Genomic DNA, 15,809 nt, shown 5'->3' on the forward strand with positions numbered 1-15,809 from the left:
CATTGTCAAAAATCAAATTAAAAGATGAAGATTTGCCACCACCAAGGAAATTGCAAGAGAAAAACTCCCCTAAGTGTTTTGAACAGCATTAATACCTGCCAACTAGAGAAGCAACAATTCAGAGGGTGACTTCAGCAAGCATCTACTTGCAGGGGTAGACAACACAGGGGCTTTGTGGTGGTAAACAAACCTGGGCCCCTGTGTAAACCCTCCCATTTCCTAGCTGCATGTAGGACCTTGGGCCAAGTGCTTAGCTTGCTTAGCCACCATGAACCCACTATTTGCAACTTTTAAGTACGCAAGGCAAAGGGTGGATGTGAGAATAAAATTGTATATGTGAACTGCTTGCCCAGTCCCCAGTCCATAGTAAAAGCCTTTGATAAAAGATAGCTGTTCTCATTAGTATTGGCTTTCTTCACCAAGAAGAGCACTGTGGTGTTTTAGAAGTTTTAAAACACTAAGAATATTGAGTTATTCTTTGGAGCTTACTACAGAGCTACAGTTGTTAACTCATACTTTGAATTAGTCACCCTCAATCTATTCAGTCAGTCTCCTACATTTCATTCACCATTCAAGCTTAGAATAAGGTTAAAGGGCGCAGGGTCTTCTGTGGTGGTCCAGTGGTTAAGAATTCTCCTTGTAATGCAGGGGATGCAGGTTTGACCCCTGACCCATGAACTAAGATCCCATATGGTGGAGCATCTAAGCCTGTGTGCCACAGCTAGAGAGTCTGCATGCCATAATGAAAGATCCCGCCTGACACAACTAACACCAGACACAGCCAAATAAACAAATGCTTTTTAAAAAAGATTAAAGGGGAACCTGGATTTAGTTGTGCACATAACAGGAAATATGGCAACTTTGTTGTTGAAGGCCCTTGGCAGAATTAGGCAAGTGTAATTTTTCTTATTTCCCCTTGAAAGTTCCCCTGTACTAACAGGACAGTATCTCTTCAGGGTAAAAGAAAAAGACCAATCTCTCTTTCTCCATTTCCTATAGTCTTGGGAGTTGAACAAGGATCTCCTGTTCAACATTCCACCAAGAGTTGGCCATGTTGGGACTTTTTTAGGGTTTCTGGCCTAGGGAACTCTGGTTCAAAACTATGAATACCTTTTGTATAGCCATGGCTATCTTCAATGTTCAGTGTTGCCTGCCAGTTGCCCCACTAAGTAAGCCATTTTATATGTTAGTGATAGTCAAAATTTTGTGAGAAATCAGTGAAATTCTGAGATTAATTGTTTTAAATATTTGTTTTCTCTCCGTAGATTCCTGTTTCCTAAATTTCTTGACCAGTGTTCGCAAGGTAAGCAATGTGCTGTACATCCTGCTTGCATGCCTCTCAAATTCTGTTTAGATGCAACAGACTTTTCATGTTCCCACCTACCATTCTGAAATCTAAAACAAAACTGATCCAGGGAAGACTGTGGCATTTTTTGCTGTTATCTTATTTGATAGGCAGATTTCTTCCAAGAGTTTGTCTCAATGATAATAAATTGCCATGTCAACACCTCTTTTGAGCTGTGCTTAACTCTGCCCTGCCTTCCAACTAATGTCAGTTGACTGAATAAGTATTCCTAGCCTGTGAATCAGCAAGATTTTGATGTATTTCTCCTGTCCCATGAGTGCAGAGTATGGCCCAGTAGAACCTTCTCCTTTAACCGTCTGCTACATACACTGAGATTTTCCACATCTGCTTTATAATATATAGAAAAATCCACCCATCTTGTAGGTTGTACTCACCCTTGCATTGTCCTACCATCTGGCAGTCTGGAAGCAGCACTTTTTAGTCAGATTAGCTAGAGTGGCTGGAGACCCAGAGTAAATTTTAAATTTCCTACAGTAGTGGTAAAATGCTTATTGTTGTCAGAAGACCTGGGTTCTGGGCTTCCTGAAGCAGCCCAGCAAGTAGAAATCAGATGGAAGAAAATAACTCAGTGTCCCCAGCACAGGTTTGCCCTGCTGATCCCATTGCCAGTCTGCAGGGAATGGGGACAACAAAGCATTAGCAGAGCTGTTGTCTTGGGAAGGAGCTGAGCTGGAGGCTGTGCAGAGCAGGAGACTGGGTCACTGGAGAGAAGAATGTGTTCGGCTGCTGCACTGTGGAGTCTCAAGTCCACCTTTTTAGAGGCCCTTGTTGCTTTTTAGGCACTGCACCCTAGAAATAGAGTTGAATGGAGGTTGGCTGGGTCTATCCACAGTGTCCACCCAAGGTAGATCAAAGAGATTTGGGGGGGGCGCTAGGTCAATAGGATGTAGTAACAGGCTGGATGGGGGACATTGAAACAAGAAGTATCTGGAATGACTTCTAGGTTTCTGGCTTGGGAGATTGGGAAAGTTGATGGTACATATCCTTGAAATAGACTACATAGGAAAAAACATAGGTCCAGGAGATAACCAAGGAGAGCTGTCTGGTCCTTTGATAAATGCTTGGAAGTCATCATCAAAGCCAAGGGTGTGGGCTATAGTCCGCCCCATGTCCACCACATGATCACACGATGTTTGCCACCCTGGTGCCCCTTGGCTTCTTGACACTTTCTCCTTCAGTGGCCTTCTCCCTTTTTTGCATGTGGGAAAAGCGATCAGGCTGCCTTGACAAAGAACCTTAGGGAAGTGCTCTGTCTTTACCATCCGTGAACCTGGACCAATATTACAAGAGGATAGCCCTTTTAAGCCAAGACAGAATGAGTTCTGTCTGGCATTTGGTAGGCATATTTCATTAACACAGCCTTCCAACTCATTCTTCAAAGGCAATGTATGTCAATTCTGTGCTTATATAAAGAAAGCTAGGGGGAATTCCCTGGTGATCGAGTGGTTAGGACTTGGTGCTTTCACTACCACAAACCAAGTTCAATCCCTGGTCAAGGAACTTAAGAAAAAAAAAGCTAGAGATGTGATCAGATGTGGACAGGTGCCTTTGAGGCCATATATGCCGTTTTCTGAAGTGCAAGGTAATGCCTTAGTAAACATCTTCCCCTTACATCTGGGCACAGAGGACCCTATAAACTAATCTGACCTGGTTCACCATGAGCACTGGCCTTCTGGGAAGACAGGAGATAAGGGCAAGTATTTCTTTCTCCTCGGAGATTTAGTGCCTCTCTTAAAGGTGGAATCTGCCACCGGTAGACAAACATTTCATGTCCCAAGGGAGCATTTGCCTCCTTTGCTCCTGTTCATAACTCAAGCTCTGATTCATTGCTTTTATAACAAGGGATTATTTTACAGTGAGAAAAGCAGTGTATTGCAACCACAAAATGATGTGTATTACAGAAATCCAAGGATTAGGGAATAATCTCAATGCTTAAACGACCAGCACGGCTCATTATAATACTAGCTTTAAAGCAGAGAGCAGACGTTTTGCTCCCATGACCTGCTTTTAGAAGTATCTATATGGTGGAGGAAATGGCAACCCACTCCAGTATTCTTGCCTGGAGAATCCCATGGACAGGGGAGCCTGGCTGGATACAGTCCATGGGGTTGCAAAGAGTCAGACACAACTTAGCAACTACATAGATATAGAAGACAAACTGGTGGTTACCAAAGGAGAGACCAAAGTGTGGTGGGGCAAATTATGTGTATGGGATTAAGAGATTTAAAACTTCTATGTATAAACAGCAACAAGTTTATATTGTATCAGATAAAGAATTATAGCCACTATTGTATGATAATATTCAATGGAGTATAATCTGTAAAAATACTGAATCACTGTGCTGCACATGTGAAACTAGTATAATATTGTAAATCTACAATTTAATACTACAATTTAATAATAAAAAATTATAAAAAAAGAAATATCTATAGATAGACAAAGTAAGGTTTGATTTCTTGTAGGCTGCTGGAAGCCTTTACGTAGACTAGGATGGTCAAACAGACCTGAGAGATGCTTCTCCACTCTTGGGAATGGGCCAGGCCAGGCTGCCTGCTCACTCACAGCCCAGACTCGTGAGGCATTGGCTAAATCAGAGTATCCATTCCTTTGTACATAGCAGGAGGATGGCCCAAGCAGGATGAAACTGCCCACGATGGCCTCTTCACCTTGTGCTCCAGATAACTGCTGTACCTTGCCTTAATGATGGCATTTCCTCTTGGCAGGTAGCAGTTTGCATAGCTGGCCTAAGGAATGCTGGGGATAATCCTTTTGCTTGTTTCTCCATAAAGCAAAGCCCCTTTTCTATGTCTAATTCCTGACCTAGAATCCAAAGCCCACAGGGTTTGTCTACATGATACTCATGGGGCAAACAGAACTTTGAGCAAGGTGTCTGTCAGAGACTCAGACCCTAACTTTTTCTCAGGCAGGTCAAGCCTGTACTTGTGATTCTGGTGCTTGCTGCTCAGGTTGGCACGTTTGCAGTAGACTGACTCTTCAGTTTCTTTTGCCCAAGAAGATACTAAATAGAATCCAAGGGCTTTGCAGATCTCTCAGCCTTTCCTGGCTCCTCACTGCAAGATACACCACAGCTATTCTTGTCTTCACCCTGGGACTTTCATGGACCCTTGCAGGAGCTGGCTCTCATAACTGCCCTCTCTGGAATGTGCTGACCCTTCTAGAACCCTACCTCCTTCCCCACTGTGCCACATTCTGGGCCTGGCTGCCTAGTCTTGTCTTACTTAGTTTCCAGAGGCTCCAGCCACTTCCTGTAGCTGCACCAGGACATGGGGTTCTGGCAGTAAGCTCACCAGACTGTCCTCATTGCCTGCCCGCAGCCTCCAGAGTGACCTTATTTTAAATGGGAATGGGAGCACAGGCACTACCAGTGTCATCTTTCTTAGGAGGCTTCTCTGACACTCTCGCTGCAGATGGTCCATCTTAATGTTAAAGCTTATGACAAGGAAGGCATGTGAGGAGCCTTTTTAATATAGAATAAACAAAAAGTTGACATTCTACATTTGAATTTCTAAGTCTTATGCTATTACCATATCTAGGCCATACCTGAAAACCTAGGGGATAGAAGTTTTAAGTGTAGAAGAATTTGTTAAGAAAATATGGTTTTGTATATACCTGTATACTTGTATATGCATAGACCATCTGAAGAGACATACCCCAAATCTGCTTATTAGTGGTTGCCTCTGGGGAGAAGTAAGGTTCAGGGTGCCAGAGAAGGGAAGAAGAAACTTTCTACTGAACCCTTTCATACCTTAATGAATTTTGTACCAAAATATGTATATCTAATCTTAGCTACCTTTTAAAATGGCTGTCTGATGAATGATACTTGCTCAGACTTGCAGGTGGGAAAATTTTTGGCATGTAGGTACCCACAGCTTAGTTGCTTAGGCAGCTGCCTCAGAGGTCAGGTTGCACGTGCCTTTTATTATACTTAGTTCATTTATTCATCTGTTCAGCAAATCTTTATCCTATAACTGCTCTAACCTAGTCCTGAGGGATTAGGAAAAGTCTTTTGGAAGAGGTGCTGTTTAAATTGTCTACCACCTGAAGTAGGAGTTGGCCCTTCAAAAAAGAAAGGAGGGAAAAGATAGTTCCAGACAGAAGAAACAGCAGGAAAGAAGACGTGCTGATGACTGGAGCCCTGAAGAAATGCAGCATGCGGGTAGGTCAGACTGGCCCAAAAGTTTAGATGTCAGCCTACAAGTTATTGGGATGCTTTACATGTGTTAAGTGGGGAAATGATTTGATCAGATTTACGTTTTTGAAAGATTACTCTGACTACAGGAGAAAGAATAAATTGTAGTAAAGGAAGCCTGGAAGTGAAGAGAATGAGCACAGAGCTAGTAACGAGCAGTGGTCTAAACTAGGCAAATGGTAGCAGGGACTGAGAGTGGAGGAAGGGCTATGGCCCAGGTTTGGGGAATTCAGTAGTCAGTGTGCCCTTGCCAAGTGACCACTTGAATGTCAGAGGAGGCCACCGAGGAAACTCACCTTTGAATCCTCAGAGGTCTCTCAAGCACTCTGCAGAGGCAGATGGGCTGTATTTGCCTAAGGCTGACTGACTTGCTGTGGAGCACTAACAGAACTTGAGAAGAGCAGGACTCATGTCTCCGAACCAAAAAACCAGTAGATTCCCAAACAGCTTGTTAAGCACCCAGGAAGCAGATTCTGTGCTCAGCGGTCAAGCCTTACTTCCTGACATTTACAGTCTTAGACATATTGTATACCTTTTGTGTACATCATGCTAGATGCCGGGCTGGATGAATCACAAACTAGCATCAAGATTGCTGGGAAAAATATCAACAACCTCAGCTATGAAGATGATACCATTTTAATGGCAGAAAGTGAAGAGGAACTAAAGAGCCTCTTGATAAGGGTGAAAGAGGAGAATGAAAAAGCTGGCTTGAAACTCAACAGTTGAAAAAATATCAAGATTGTGACAAATAGAAAGGGAAAAAGTGGAAGGAGTGACAGATTTTATTTTGGGGGAATTTTTTATTTTCCAAAATCATTGTGGATGGTGACTGTGGCCATGAAATTAAAAGATGCTTACTCCTAGGAAAGAAAGCTATGACAAACCCAGATCACGTTTTAAAAAGTAGACATCACTTCGCCAACAAAGGTCTATATAGTCAAAGCTATGGTTTTTCCAGCAGTCATGTATGGATGTGAGAGTTGAACTATACAGAAGGCTGAATGCCAAAGAATTCATGTTTTTCTAATTGTGGTGCTGGAAAAGATCTTGACAGTCTGTTGGACTGCAAAGAGATCCAACCCAGTCAATCCTAAAGGAAATCGACCCTGAATATTCATTGGAAGGACTGATGCTGAAACTGAAGCTCCCACTTCAGGGCCATAGCCCTTCCTTCAGTCTCAGTCCCTGCTACCATTTGCCTACCTGCTACCACTTTGGCCACCTGATGTGAAGAGTCAACTCACTGATGCTGGGAAAGATTGAAGGCAAGAGCAGAAAGGGACAACAGAAGATAAGATGGTTGCATGGCATCATCAACTCAATGGATGTTTGAGCAAACTCTGGGAGATGGCGATGGACAGGAAAGCCTGGCATGCTGCAGTCCATGGAGTCACAAAGCGATGGATATGATTTAGCAACTGAACAATGACAGCATACCCTTTGTGTATGCCTTGTCCCCATCGTAACACATGACCATTGACGTGAATCTCCTAACCCCTGCTCCCTGGTTGTGAATGGAATATGGTTATGAGGTTAGAATCAATCTTTAGAGTTTGGGAACACTTTTTAAATATAATTGGTGAGAGGAAGTATCCCTGACTTCTGCCCCACACCAGGGGCAGAGGCCAAGGCCAAGGCCAGGGGTCCTAGAAGCTGCTTTCAAACTAGTGATAGCCACTCATCTAAACCATGGGCTCAGTACTCTAGGCTGGTGAGAATCACGTGACTTAGCTTCCTGCGTGTTGCTGTGGCTAACTAAGGTCCACGTGCAACAGCAATCCCTGTCAGTCTGAGGAATGGATCAGTCCAGTCTCCTTGGTATAGATGATGGTCGTGGTAGAAGTGTCAGGTTACATTTAATGAGTTCTTTCTTTCTGTAGCCTGTGATAAGCATTTCACTGATAACCTGGAGGTACATGTTCCCATCTAACAGAGGAGGATTTAGGGCTCAGAGAGAAAGTTGAGCAGTTTGCCTAATGTTACCTGTGAATAATCAGTAGAACCTAGAATTCAAACTCAGATTTTCTTGACTCTAAAACTCATGCTTTCATCTTTATAGTGTCTTCTTACAAATAAGAAGACGACAAATAAAAATATAAATCATATTTTAAGCATCACCCATGTTATTCAAAGGAGCTCTCCTAAGTTTAGAGAAAGGGAGACAGCAGGGTGGCATGAGGGGAGGATTGGGGTAGTAAGGTATTAGAGAAGATCTTAAAGAAGCCTAGTGAACAAAGTACAGAATAGTATAATATGCCGCTAATCAGACCGTTCAGGTATGACCTAAATCAAATCCCTTATGATTATACAGTGAAAGTGAGAAATAGATTTAAGGGTCTAGATCTGATAGATAGAGTGCCTGATGAACTATGGACGGAGATTTGTGACATTGTACAGGAGACGGATCAAGAACATCCCCATGGAAAAAAAATGCAAAAACGCAAAATGGCTGTCTGGGGAGGCTTACAAATAGCTGTGAAAAGAAGAGAGGCAAAAAGCAAAGGAGAAAAGGAAAGATATACCCATCTGAATGCAGAATTCCAAAGAATAGCAAGAAGAGAGAAGAAAGCCTTCTTCAGCGATCAATGCAAAGAAATAGAGGAAAACAACAGAATGGGGAAGACTAGAGATCTCTTCAAGAAAATTAGAGATACCAAGGGAACATTTCATGCAAAAATGGGCTTGATAAAGGACAGAAATGGTCTGGACCTAACAGAAGCAGAAGATATTAAGAAGAGGTGGCAAGAATACACAGAAGAACTGTACAAACAAGATCTTCATGACCCAGATAACCATGATGATGTGATCACTAATCTAGAGCCAGACATCTTGGAATGTGAAGTCAAGTGGGCCTTAGAAAGCATCACTACAAACAAAGCTAGTGGAGGTGATGGAATTCCAGTTGAGCTGTTTCAAATCCTGAAAGATGATTCTGTGAAAGTGCTACACTCAATATGCCAGCAAGTTTGGAAAACTCAGCAGTGGCCACAGGACTAGAAAAGGTCAGTTTTCATTCCAATCCCAAAGAAAGCCAATGCAAAAGAATGCTCAAACTACTGCACAATTGCACTCATCTCACATGCTAGTTAAAGTAATGCTCAAAATTCTCCAAACCAGACTTCAGCATTACGTGAACCATGAACTCCCTGATGTTCAAGCTGGTTTTCGAAAAGGCAGAGGAACCAGAGATCAAATTGCCAACATCCGCTGGATCGTGGAAAAAGCAAGAGAGTTCCAGAAAAACATCTATTTCTGCTTTATTGACTATGCCAAAGCCTTTGACTGTGTGGATCACAATAAACTGTGGAAAATTCTGAAAGGGATGGGAATACCAGACCACCTAACCTGTCTCTTGAGAAATCTGTATGCAGGTCAGGAAGCAACAGTTAGAACTGGACATGGAACAACAGACTGGTTCCAGATAGGAAAAAGAGTACGTCAAGGCTGTATATTGTCACCCTGCTTATTTGACTTCTATGCAGAGTACATCATGAGAAACGCCGGACTGGAAGAAACACAAGCTGGAATCAAGATTGCTGGGAAAAATATCAATAACCTCAGATATGCAGATCACACCACCCTTATGGCAGAAAGTGAAGAGGAACTAAAAAGCCTCTTGATGAAAGTGAAAGTGGAGAGTGAAAAAGTTGGCTTAAAGCTCAACATTCAGAAAACGAAGATCATGGCATCTGGTCCCATCACTTCATGGGAAATAGATGGGGAAACAGTGGAAACAGTGGCAGACTTTATTTTTGGGGGCTCCAAAATCACTTCAGACGGTGACTGCAGCCATGAAATTAAAAGACGCTTATTCCTTGGAAGGAAAGTTATGACCAACCTAGATAGTATATTGAAAAGCAGAGACATTACTTTGCTGACTAAGGTCCGTCTAGTCAAGGCTATGGTTTTTCCTGTGGTCATGTATGGATGTGAAAGTTGGACTGTGAAGAAGGCTGAGCGCCGAAGAATTGATGCTTTTGAACTGTGGTGTTGGAGAAGACTCTTGAGAGTCCCTTGGACTGCAAGGAGATCCAACCAGTCCATTCTGAAGGAGATCAACCCTGGGATTTTTTTGGAAGGAATGATGCTAAAGCTGAAACTCCAATACTTTGGCCACCTCATGCGAAGAGTTGACTCATTGGAAAAGACTCTGATGCTGGGAGGGATTGGCGGCAGGAGGAGAAGGGGATGACTGAGGATGAGATGGCTGGATGGCATCCCTGACTCGATGGATGTGAGTCTGAGTGAAGTCCGGGAGATGGTGATGGACAGGGAGGCCTGGCGTGCTGCAATTCATGGGGTCACAAAGGGTCGGACATGACTGAGCGACTGAACTGAACTGAACTGAATCATGGGGGAAATGTATATATACACATTTGCTTGTATAAACTCAGCATATATGTGGGAGAAGACTCTGATAAATGTGGTTGTCTTCAGGGAGAGGTAGTAGGTAGCTGGGGAGAAAGGGAATTTGTTTTCTCTTGTGAACCCTTCCATGCATTATGACTTTCGCCTTCAGAAACTAAGTATAGCTAATTTTTTAAAAAAACCAAACACTTTGTTGAAGTAAATAGTATTGCCAAGAGTCCTCTGTACTGAATACTCATTATTCAGAGTCCTATAGTTATACAGTTACTTAGGAAAGCTGAAGTCTTACAACTTAGAGACATTATGAACTAATTATTTATAAAACTAGTCTCTGTTAGTGAAAAGATTAATGATGAGCATTAAATCTTTTTAGATACAAAACTAATTACAACATCTATGAGAATGCTATTACAAAATAGAATATAAATGTCAAAAACCTATAAATGAACTCATATTTAATAAAATATTAGGAAGGAGTAAGATAGATTATCTGTACATTTTCTCAAGTGGAAGATCAGTAAATTTTAAAGCTGTTAAATCAAGTTGTAAAGAGTATTTATACTCCTTAAAGATATAAAAATATCCACTTGGAAAAACTATAAAATTATTAATATAACCAGCCAGAATGTGATGGTGGAGAAATGGGATGAATTTAAAGGTATATGAACTTCCCTGTCTCATGAGGAAAACTCAAAAGACATTGTTTAAAGGTGACAGGATAGCTGTCGTAAGAACTTAGACTATACTTATCAGAAGGAACCCAGAAAACAATGTAGAATCATACTGGTAAAGGTTTACAAAAATGTTTTTAAACAGAATTCAACATAAACAAGGTGATGGAACCAAAGTATCATTAAATATAAGTGGCATGTGCTGTGCACTCAGTCATGTCCAACTTATTGTGACCCCATGGACCATGGCCCACCAGGCTCCCCTCTGTCCATGGAATTCTTCAGGCAAGAATACTGGAGTGGGTTGCCATTTCCTTCTCTGTAAGTGGGTTAAACACCTGTCAAAAGAAAAATTATCTCAGATTAAACCAAAAAATCGACTCTAAATTATATGATGTTCTATACAAGATCATCTAAAACTAAGGATGGTGATAAAAGAATGGGCAAAGATATAACAGATGAATGCAAACAAAAAGACGTGACGTTAATAACACCAGAGTTGAATTTGTAATTGTTGTTCAGTTGCTAGGTCTTGTCTGACTCTGCTACCTGAAGGGATGCAGCACACTAGGCACCCCTGTCCTTTACTATCTCCTGGAGTTTGTTCAGGTTCATGTCCATGGAGTTGGTGATGCTATCTATCTCTTCCATGGCCACCCCTCCTCTAAGGGAGGCCATAATCTTAGTTTTTTGTATGTTGAAGTTTTATGCCAGCTTTTTCACTTTCTTCCTTCACGTTCATCAAGAAGTTCCTTACTTCCTCTTTGCTTTCTGCCATTAATGTGGTATCATCTGAATATTTGAGGTTGTTGATATTTCTTCCAGGAATCTTGATTCCAGCTTGTGCTTCATCCAGCCCCTCATTTTGCATGATTCACTCTGCATATAAGTTAAATAAGCAGGGTGACAATGTACAGCCTTGATCTTTTATCTTCTTCATCCACTAATGGACACTTAGGTTGTTGGTTGTTTCTATAGCTTGGCTATTGTGAATAATGCTGCAGTGAACATGGATGTGCAAATAGCTCTTCAAGATAGTGATTTCATTTCTTTCTGGTATAAGCCCAGAAGTGGAATTGTTGGATCTTGTGGTGGTTTTATTTTTAATTTTTTGAGGACTCTTCATCCTATTTTTCATAGTAGCTGTACCACTATAGCATTTACATTCCCAACAACAGGGTACAAGTTTCCCTTTTCATCATATCCTCACCAACTCTTCTTATTTCTTGTCTTTTGAAAAACATGGCCATTCTAACAGGTGTGAGGTGCTATCTCATTGTGGCTTTTTAAAATAATGAACTAAGCATTCAACTTAAGTTTGAAAAAGAACAAGAACTTAAAAAAAAAAAATTGAAGCTGTAAAACAGTATCTAGCCTGTTAAGGAACACTATGGAGATTCTGTTAGCCAAATAATAGACTATAAGACAGAGAAGGCAATGGCACCCCACTCCAGTACTCTTGCCTGGAAAATCCCGTGGATGGAGGAGCCTGGTAGGCTGCAGTCCATGGGGTCGCTAAGAGTCAGACACAACTGAGCGACTTCACTTTCACTTTTCACTTTCTTGCATTGGAGAAGGAAATGGCAACCCACTCCAGTGTTCTTGCCTGGAGAATCCCAGAGTCAGACAGGACTGAAGTAACTTAGCAGCAGCAGCAGACTACAAGAAATATACAAGAAGCAGTTCTTCAACAAATAAATCACAGAGAAATAAAGAGAAACTATAGATTGAAAGAGAATTATGCGCTATATCAATGAAATATAATGTGGGGGCTTTGCTTCCTGGTTCCAAACAATTAACTCTAAGAAAATATTCTTGAGTCAGAAAAATTTAAATATGGACTAGATATTTTATATTAAGAACTTATTGCTTAATCATTCTTTTCTTTTAAGATTTATGTATTTATTTGTGGCTATGCTGGGTCTCTGTTGCTGCCCGTGGGCTTTCTCTAGTTGCATAGAGCAGGGACTCCTCTTCATTGTGATGGATGGGCTTCTCATTACAGTGGCTTCTCTTGTTGTAAAGCACTGGCTCCAGGTGTGCTGGCTTAGTAGTTGCAGCAAGTGGGCTCAGTAATTGCAGCTTGCGAGCTTTGGAACACAGGCTCAGTAGTTGTGGTCCGTGGCCTTTGCTGCCCTGCAGCATGTAGGATCTTCCTGGAGCATGTAGGATCTTCCTGGAGCAGGGATCGAACCTGTGTCCCTTGCATTGGCAGGCAGACTCTAAGCCACTGGACCACCAGGGAAGCCCCATTCATTTTTTTAAAGAGTCCTTATCTTATGGTAATACATACTGAAATATTTTGGATGCAATAATAGGACGTCTGTTATTAGCCTCAAAATCGTCTCCTGGGGAAGGCAAGGAAAGCCGAAAAGGTAGGAGTATGATGTAGAAGAAATACAGTTAGACAAATGTTGGTAATTCTTGAAGCCAGGTGATGGACATGTGGGCATTCATTACACTGTTTTTTTCTACTTTAGTGTATGTTTGAAATGTTCACAATATTGTCAATAAAAATGGTTGAATCATACAAATGCAGGTGACTTTATAGTAGAAGTGGTGTGTATCCAATGATCATAGCCATGTAGAATACATATGGAAGAGATATTATAATTGTGTTGGCATGCTGGGATGTGATTCTCTGATTTCCAAATTATCAGTAGTGTCATAGTGTCGTGGATTTTACTTCTGTATTTTCACAGAAGTATGGGATTGATTGTGGCCCACTCCACAGCATCTCTTTTATGGGCCACCCTTCCTTACTGTGTCACTCTGTAAATATCTTTATTAGAACTTACCTTGTAATTGTGAGTCCATGGGTGAGCCTTCTTGACTGTGTACTCTTTAAGAATGATTAGCACCTGACATACAGTTTGTGTTGGTAAATGTCTGTGTTCTGAACTGGTGAAAGTCATTGGCAGCAGTTCCTAAGGAAGTTCATGGGATATGGAAAGGGCCATTTGATGAAAAAGCTCCAGGTATCAAAGTGAAACTAAGAGGACAGAGGAGGTTAGGAAGAGGGGCAGCTGCAGAGCTGAGGCCATTCACTTCCAGAGGCTGCAGAAAGAATGGAATGATGGCTGTTGTATCAGTATTGAGGGGTAGGGGTGTCTGCATGAGGGGGCTGCTAAAAGGGATGATCAGGGGAGGGAGCCAAGGGCTCATATTTGTGCAGACCCTCAGCCCCAGTCAGAACTCTGAAGGCTGAACCTTTTTTAATTTTATTCCCCAGGCCTGGTTAGCAATGTTGTATTCACCAGTCACACTGTGGAGCAGAGGCACCCTCTCCTTGTTCAGCTGCAGAGCCTCATCAGAGCTGCCAATCCTTCTGCAGCCTTCATTCTTGCAGAAAATGGGATTGTCACCAGGTAAACTTAACGGTCACTTCTCTCTGTAGGACCAGCCACTTTCTCAGATACAGCATTCTGTCTGTGACCCATTGGGTCTTTCCACTGTATCTAAGACCTGAGCATTTACAGAAGCCAGGTCTTGAACAAGTGCTTTTGGTGCTGTGTAGAAATCACCAAGAGGATTCCCACATGTCAGTATCCTGTACTGTTTTGAGATGTTTTATTTTTGACACATTCACATTCTCATTCATTAAAGGATTCAAGTCAAGACTCTCTCAGTGTTCTTTATGTTAAGATATGAGAGAAGTAGCATAAAACCATAGGGAAATTATATCTTTAATTCATAGAGCTGGGTTCTAGTTACAACCTAAAAATAGAAAATTAATGCCTTTTTATGTAAGGATACTAAGAGTTGTATACTTTTTATATAGTTTCAACCTTTGAACATTGCAGATATTTTACATATTCAAAAATTAGGTCAACAAGGAGGAAAAAATACAAAAAGTGAGTCCATCTGTATATCAAAGTAATAACAACCACACACACACAAAATAATTCAAGTAACTTTTGAACATAATCCTCTGTTGGAACCCGAATTCCAAACAACATCACTGAACATTAGGGAAGGGAGATTATAAATATGAAAGGTAAGGAAAGGTAAGGAAAAACCCTGCAGATATTGGAGTTGAATAGGGGGACTCAATATAAATTCATTAGTTCAAAAAAAATATATTCCGTCTTTCCATTAAAAGGGACCAAAAATAACACCACAGTAGCAATTAATACCTTTACCTCTAGATCTTAATTTCTAAGTACCAATCCCCACTAAAAGGTATCTGGTCTCCTTGGAGAACTGGTTGATTGCAATTTAGGCAGTAAAAGTACAATGTGAGCCTAGTGCATTTTATGCCAGAAAGGCAGGGAAGTATTCAAAAATTAGTGGAGATATTTCAAAAGGATACGGAAGCTAGCTTAAGAAGCTCCCACTTAAGTTTGGGACAACTTGAGTTGTTGTATGAGAGAACCATGATACTAATGGATTGTAGCACATGGAATAAAATGAGTCTATGGTGATATTAAAAAATTAAAAAGGGAGGGGAACAGAAGAGTAAAGCTCTCCTCTATAGAAGAATGTTAGCTAATAAATAAGAATTTATAGAACTGAAAAGACACCATTTTGTAACCTTTCATATAATAGCTTGATTTAGGCAAGAATTATCAGTGGATGCTAAAAGTAGTAGATGACAGATTGTTGAGGAAAAGGATATTTACTTGACTGAAAGTATCTGTCACTCCATAGACTTATTTACTGCTTCCAAAGAGGGAAAACTGCCTTCACAGTGAAGAGGTCTAATCCAGAAGACATGACATTGACCAAAATATTAAACTTAGCAAGAACACTAATGGGACCAAGTGAGTCATGTGCTTCCTTCACATGACACTGTGGGAGGAACACAACATCACTCGGCCATTACTCTTGCCATAAGTGATTAACTTATGGAGAAGGAAATGGCAACCCACTCCAGTACTCTTGCCTGGAAAATCCCATGGACAGAGAAGCTTGGTAGGCTACAGTCCATGGGGTCGCAAAGAGTCGGACACGACTGAGTGACTTCACTTTCACTTCAAGTATTTAACTGAATCTAATCACGAGGAGCAACCAGACAGGTCCAGGTTGTGAGACACAAGACAGCTGACCGTGTACTCTTCAAAACTGTCAATTCCTTGAGAAACAAAAAGTTGGAGGTTTTTTTTCCAAATTGAAGGAAAATTAAAATTATAAATTCAATGAGCGATCCTTAATTGAGCCCTGAGTGCCCTGTCCCCCCTAAAGGGAGAAATTT

General features: G+C 41.3%; 1 protein-coding gene across 1 annotated transcript in view; it reads left to right on the forward strand.

Moving 5' to 3' along the window:
• DNAAF9 (dynein axonemal assembly factor 9) overlaps positions 1–15,809 on the forward strand; it is a 169,592-nt gene that overhangs the window by 140,050 nt on the left and 13,733 nt on the right. Inside the window, exons 30-31 of the mRNA XM_052650925.1 lie at positions 1,266–1,303; positions 13,848–13,983. Coding sequence (XP_052506885.1) covers positions 1,266–1,303; positions 13,848–13,983 — 174 coding nt within the window. The remainder of the gene's footprint in view (positions 1–1,265; positions 1,304–13,847; positions 13,984–15,809) is intronic.

Source organism: Budorcas taxicolor, chromosome 13 (assembly GCF_023091745.1).
Source record: "Budorcas taxicolor isolate Tak-1 chromosome 13, Takin1.1, whole genome shotgun sequence".
In the NCBI taxonomy this organism is placed as follows: domain Eukaryota; kingdom Metazoa; phylum Chordata; class Mammalia; order Artiodactyla; family Bovidae; genus Budorcas; species Budorcas taxicolor.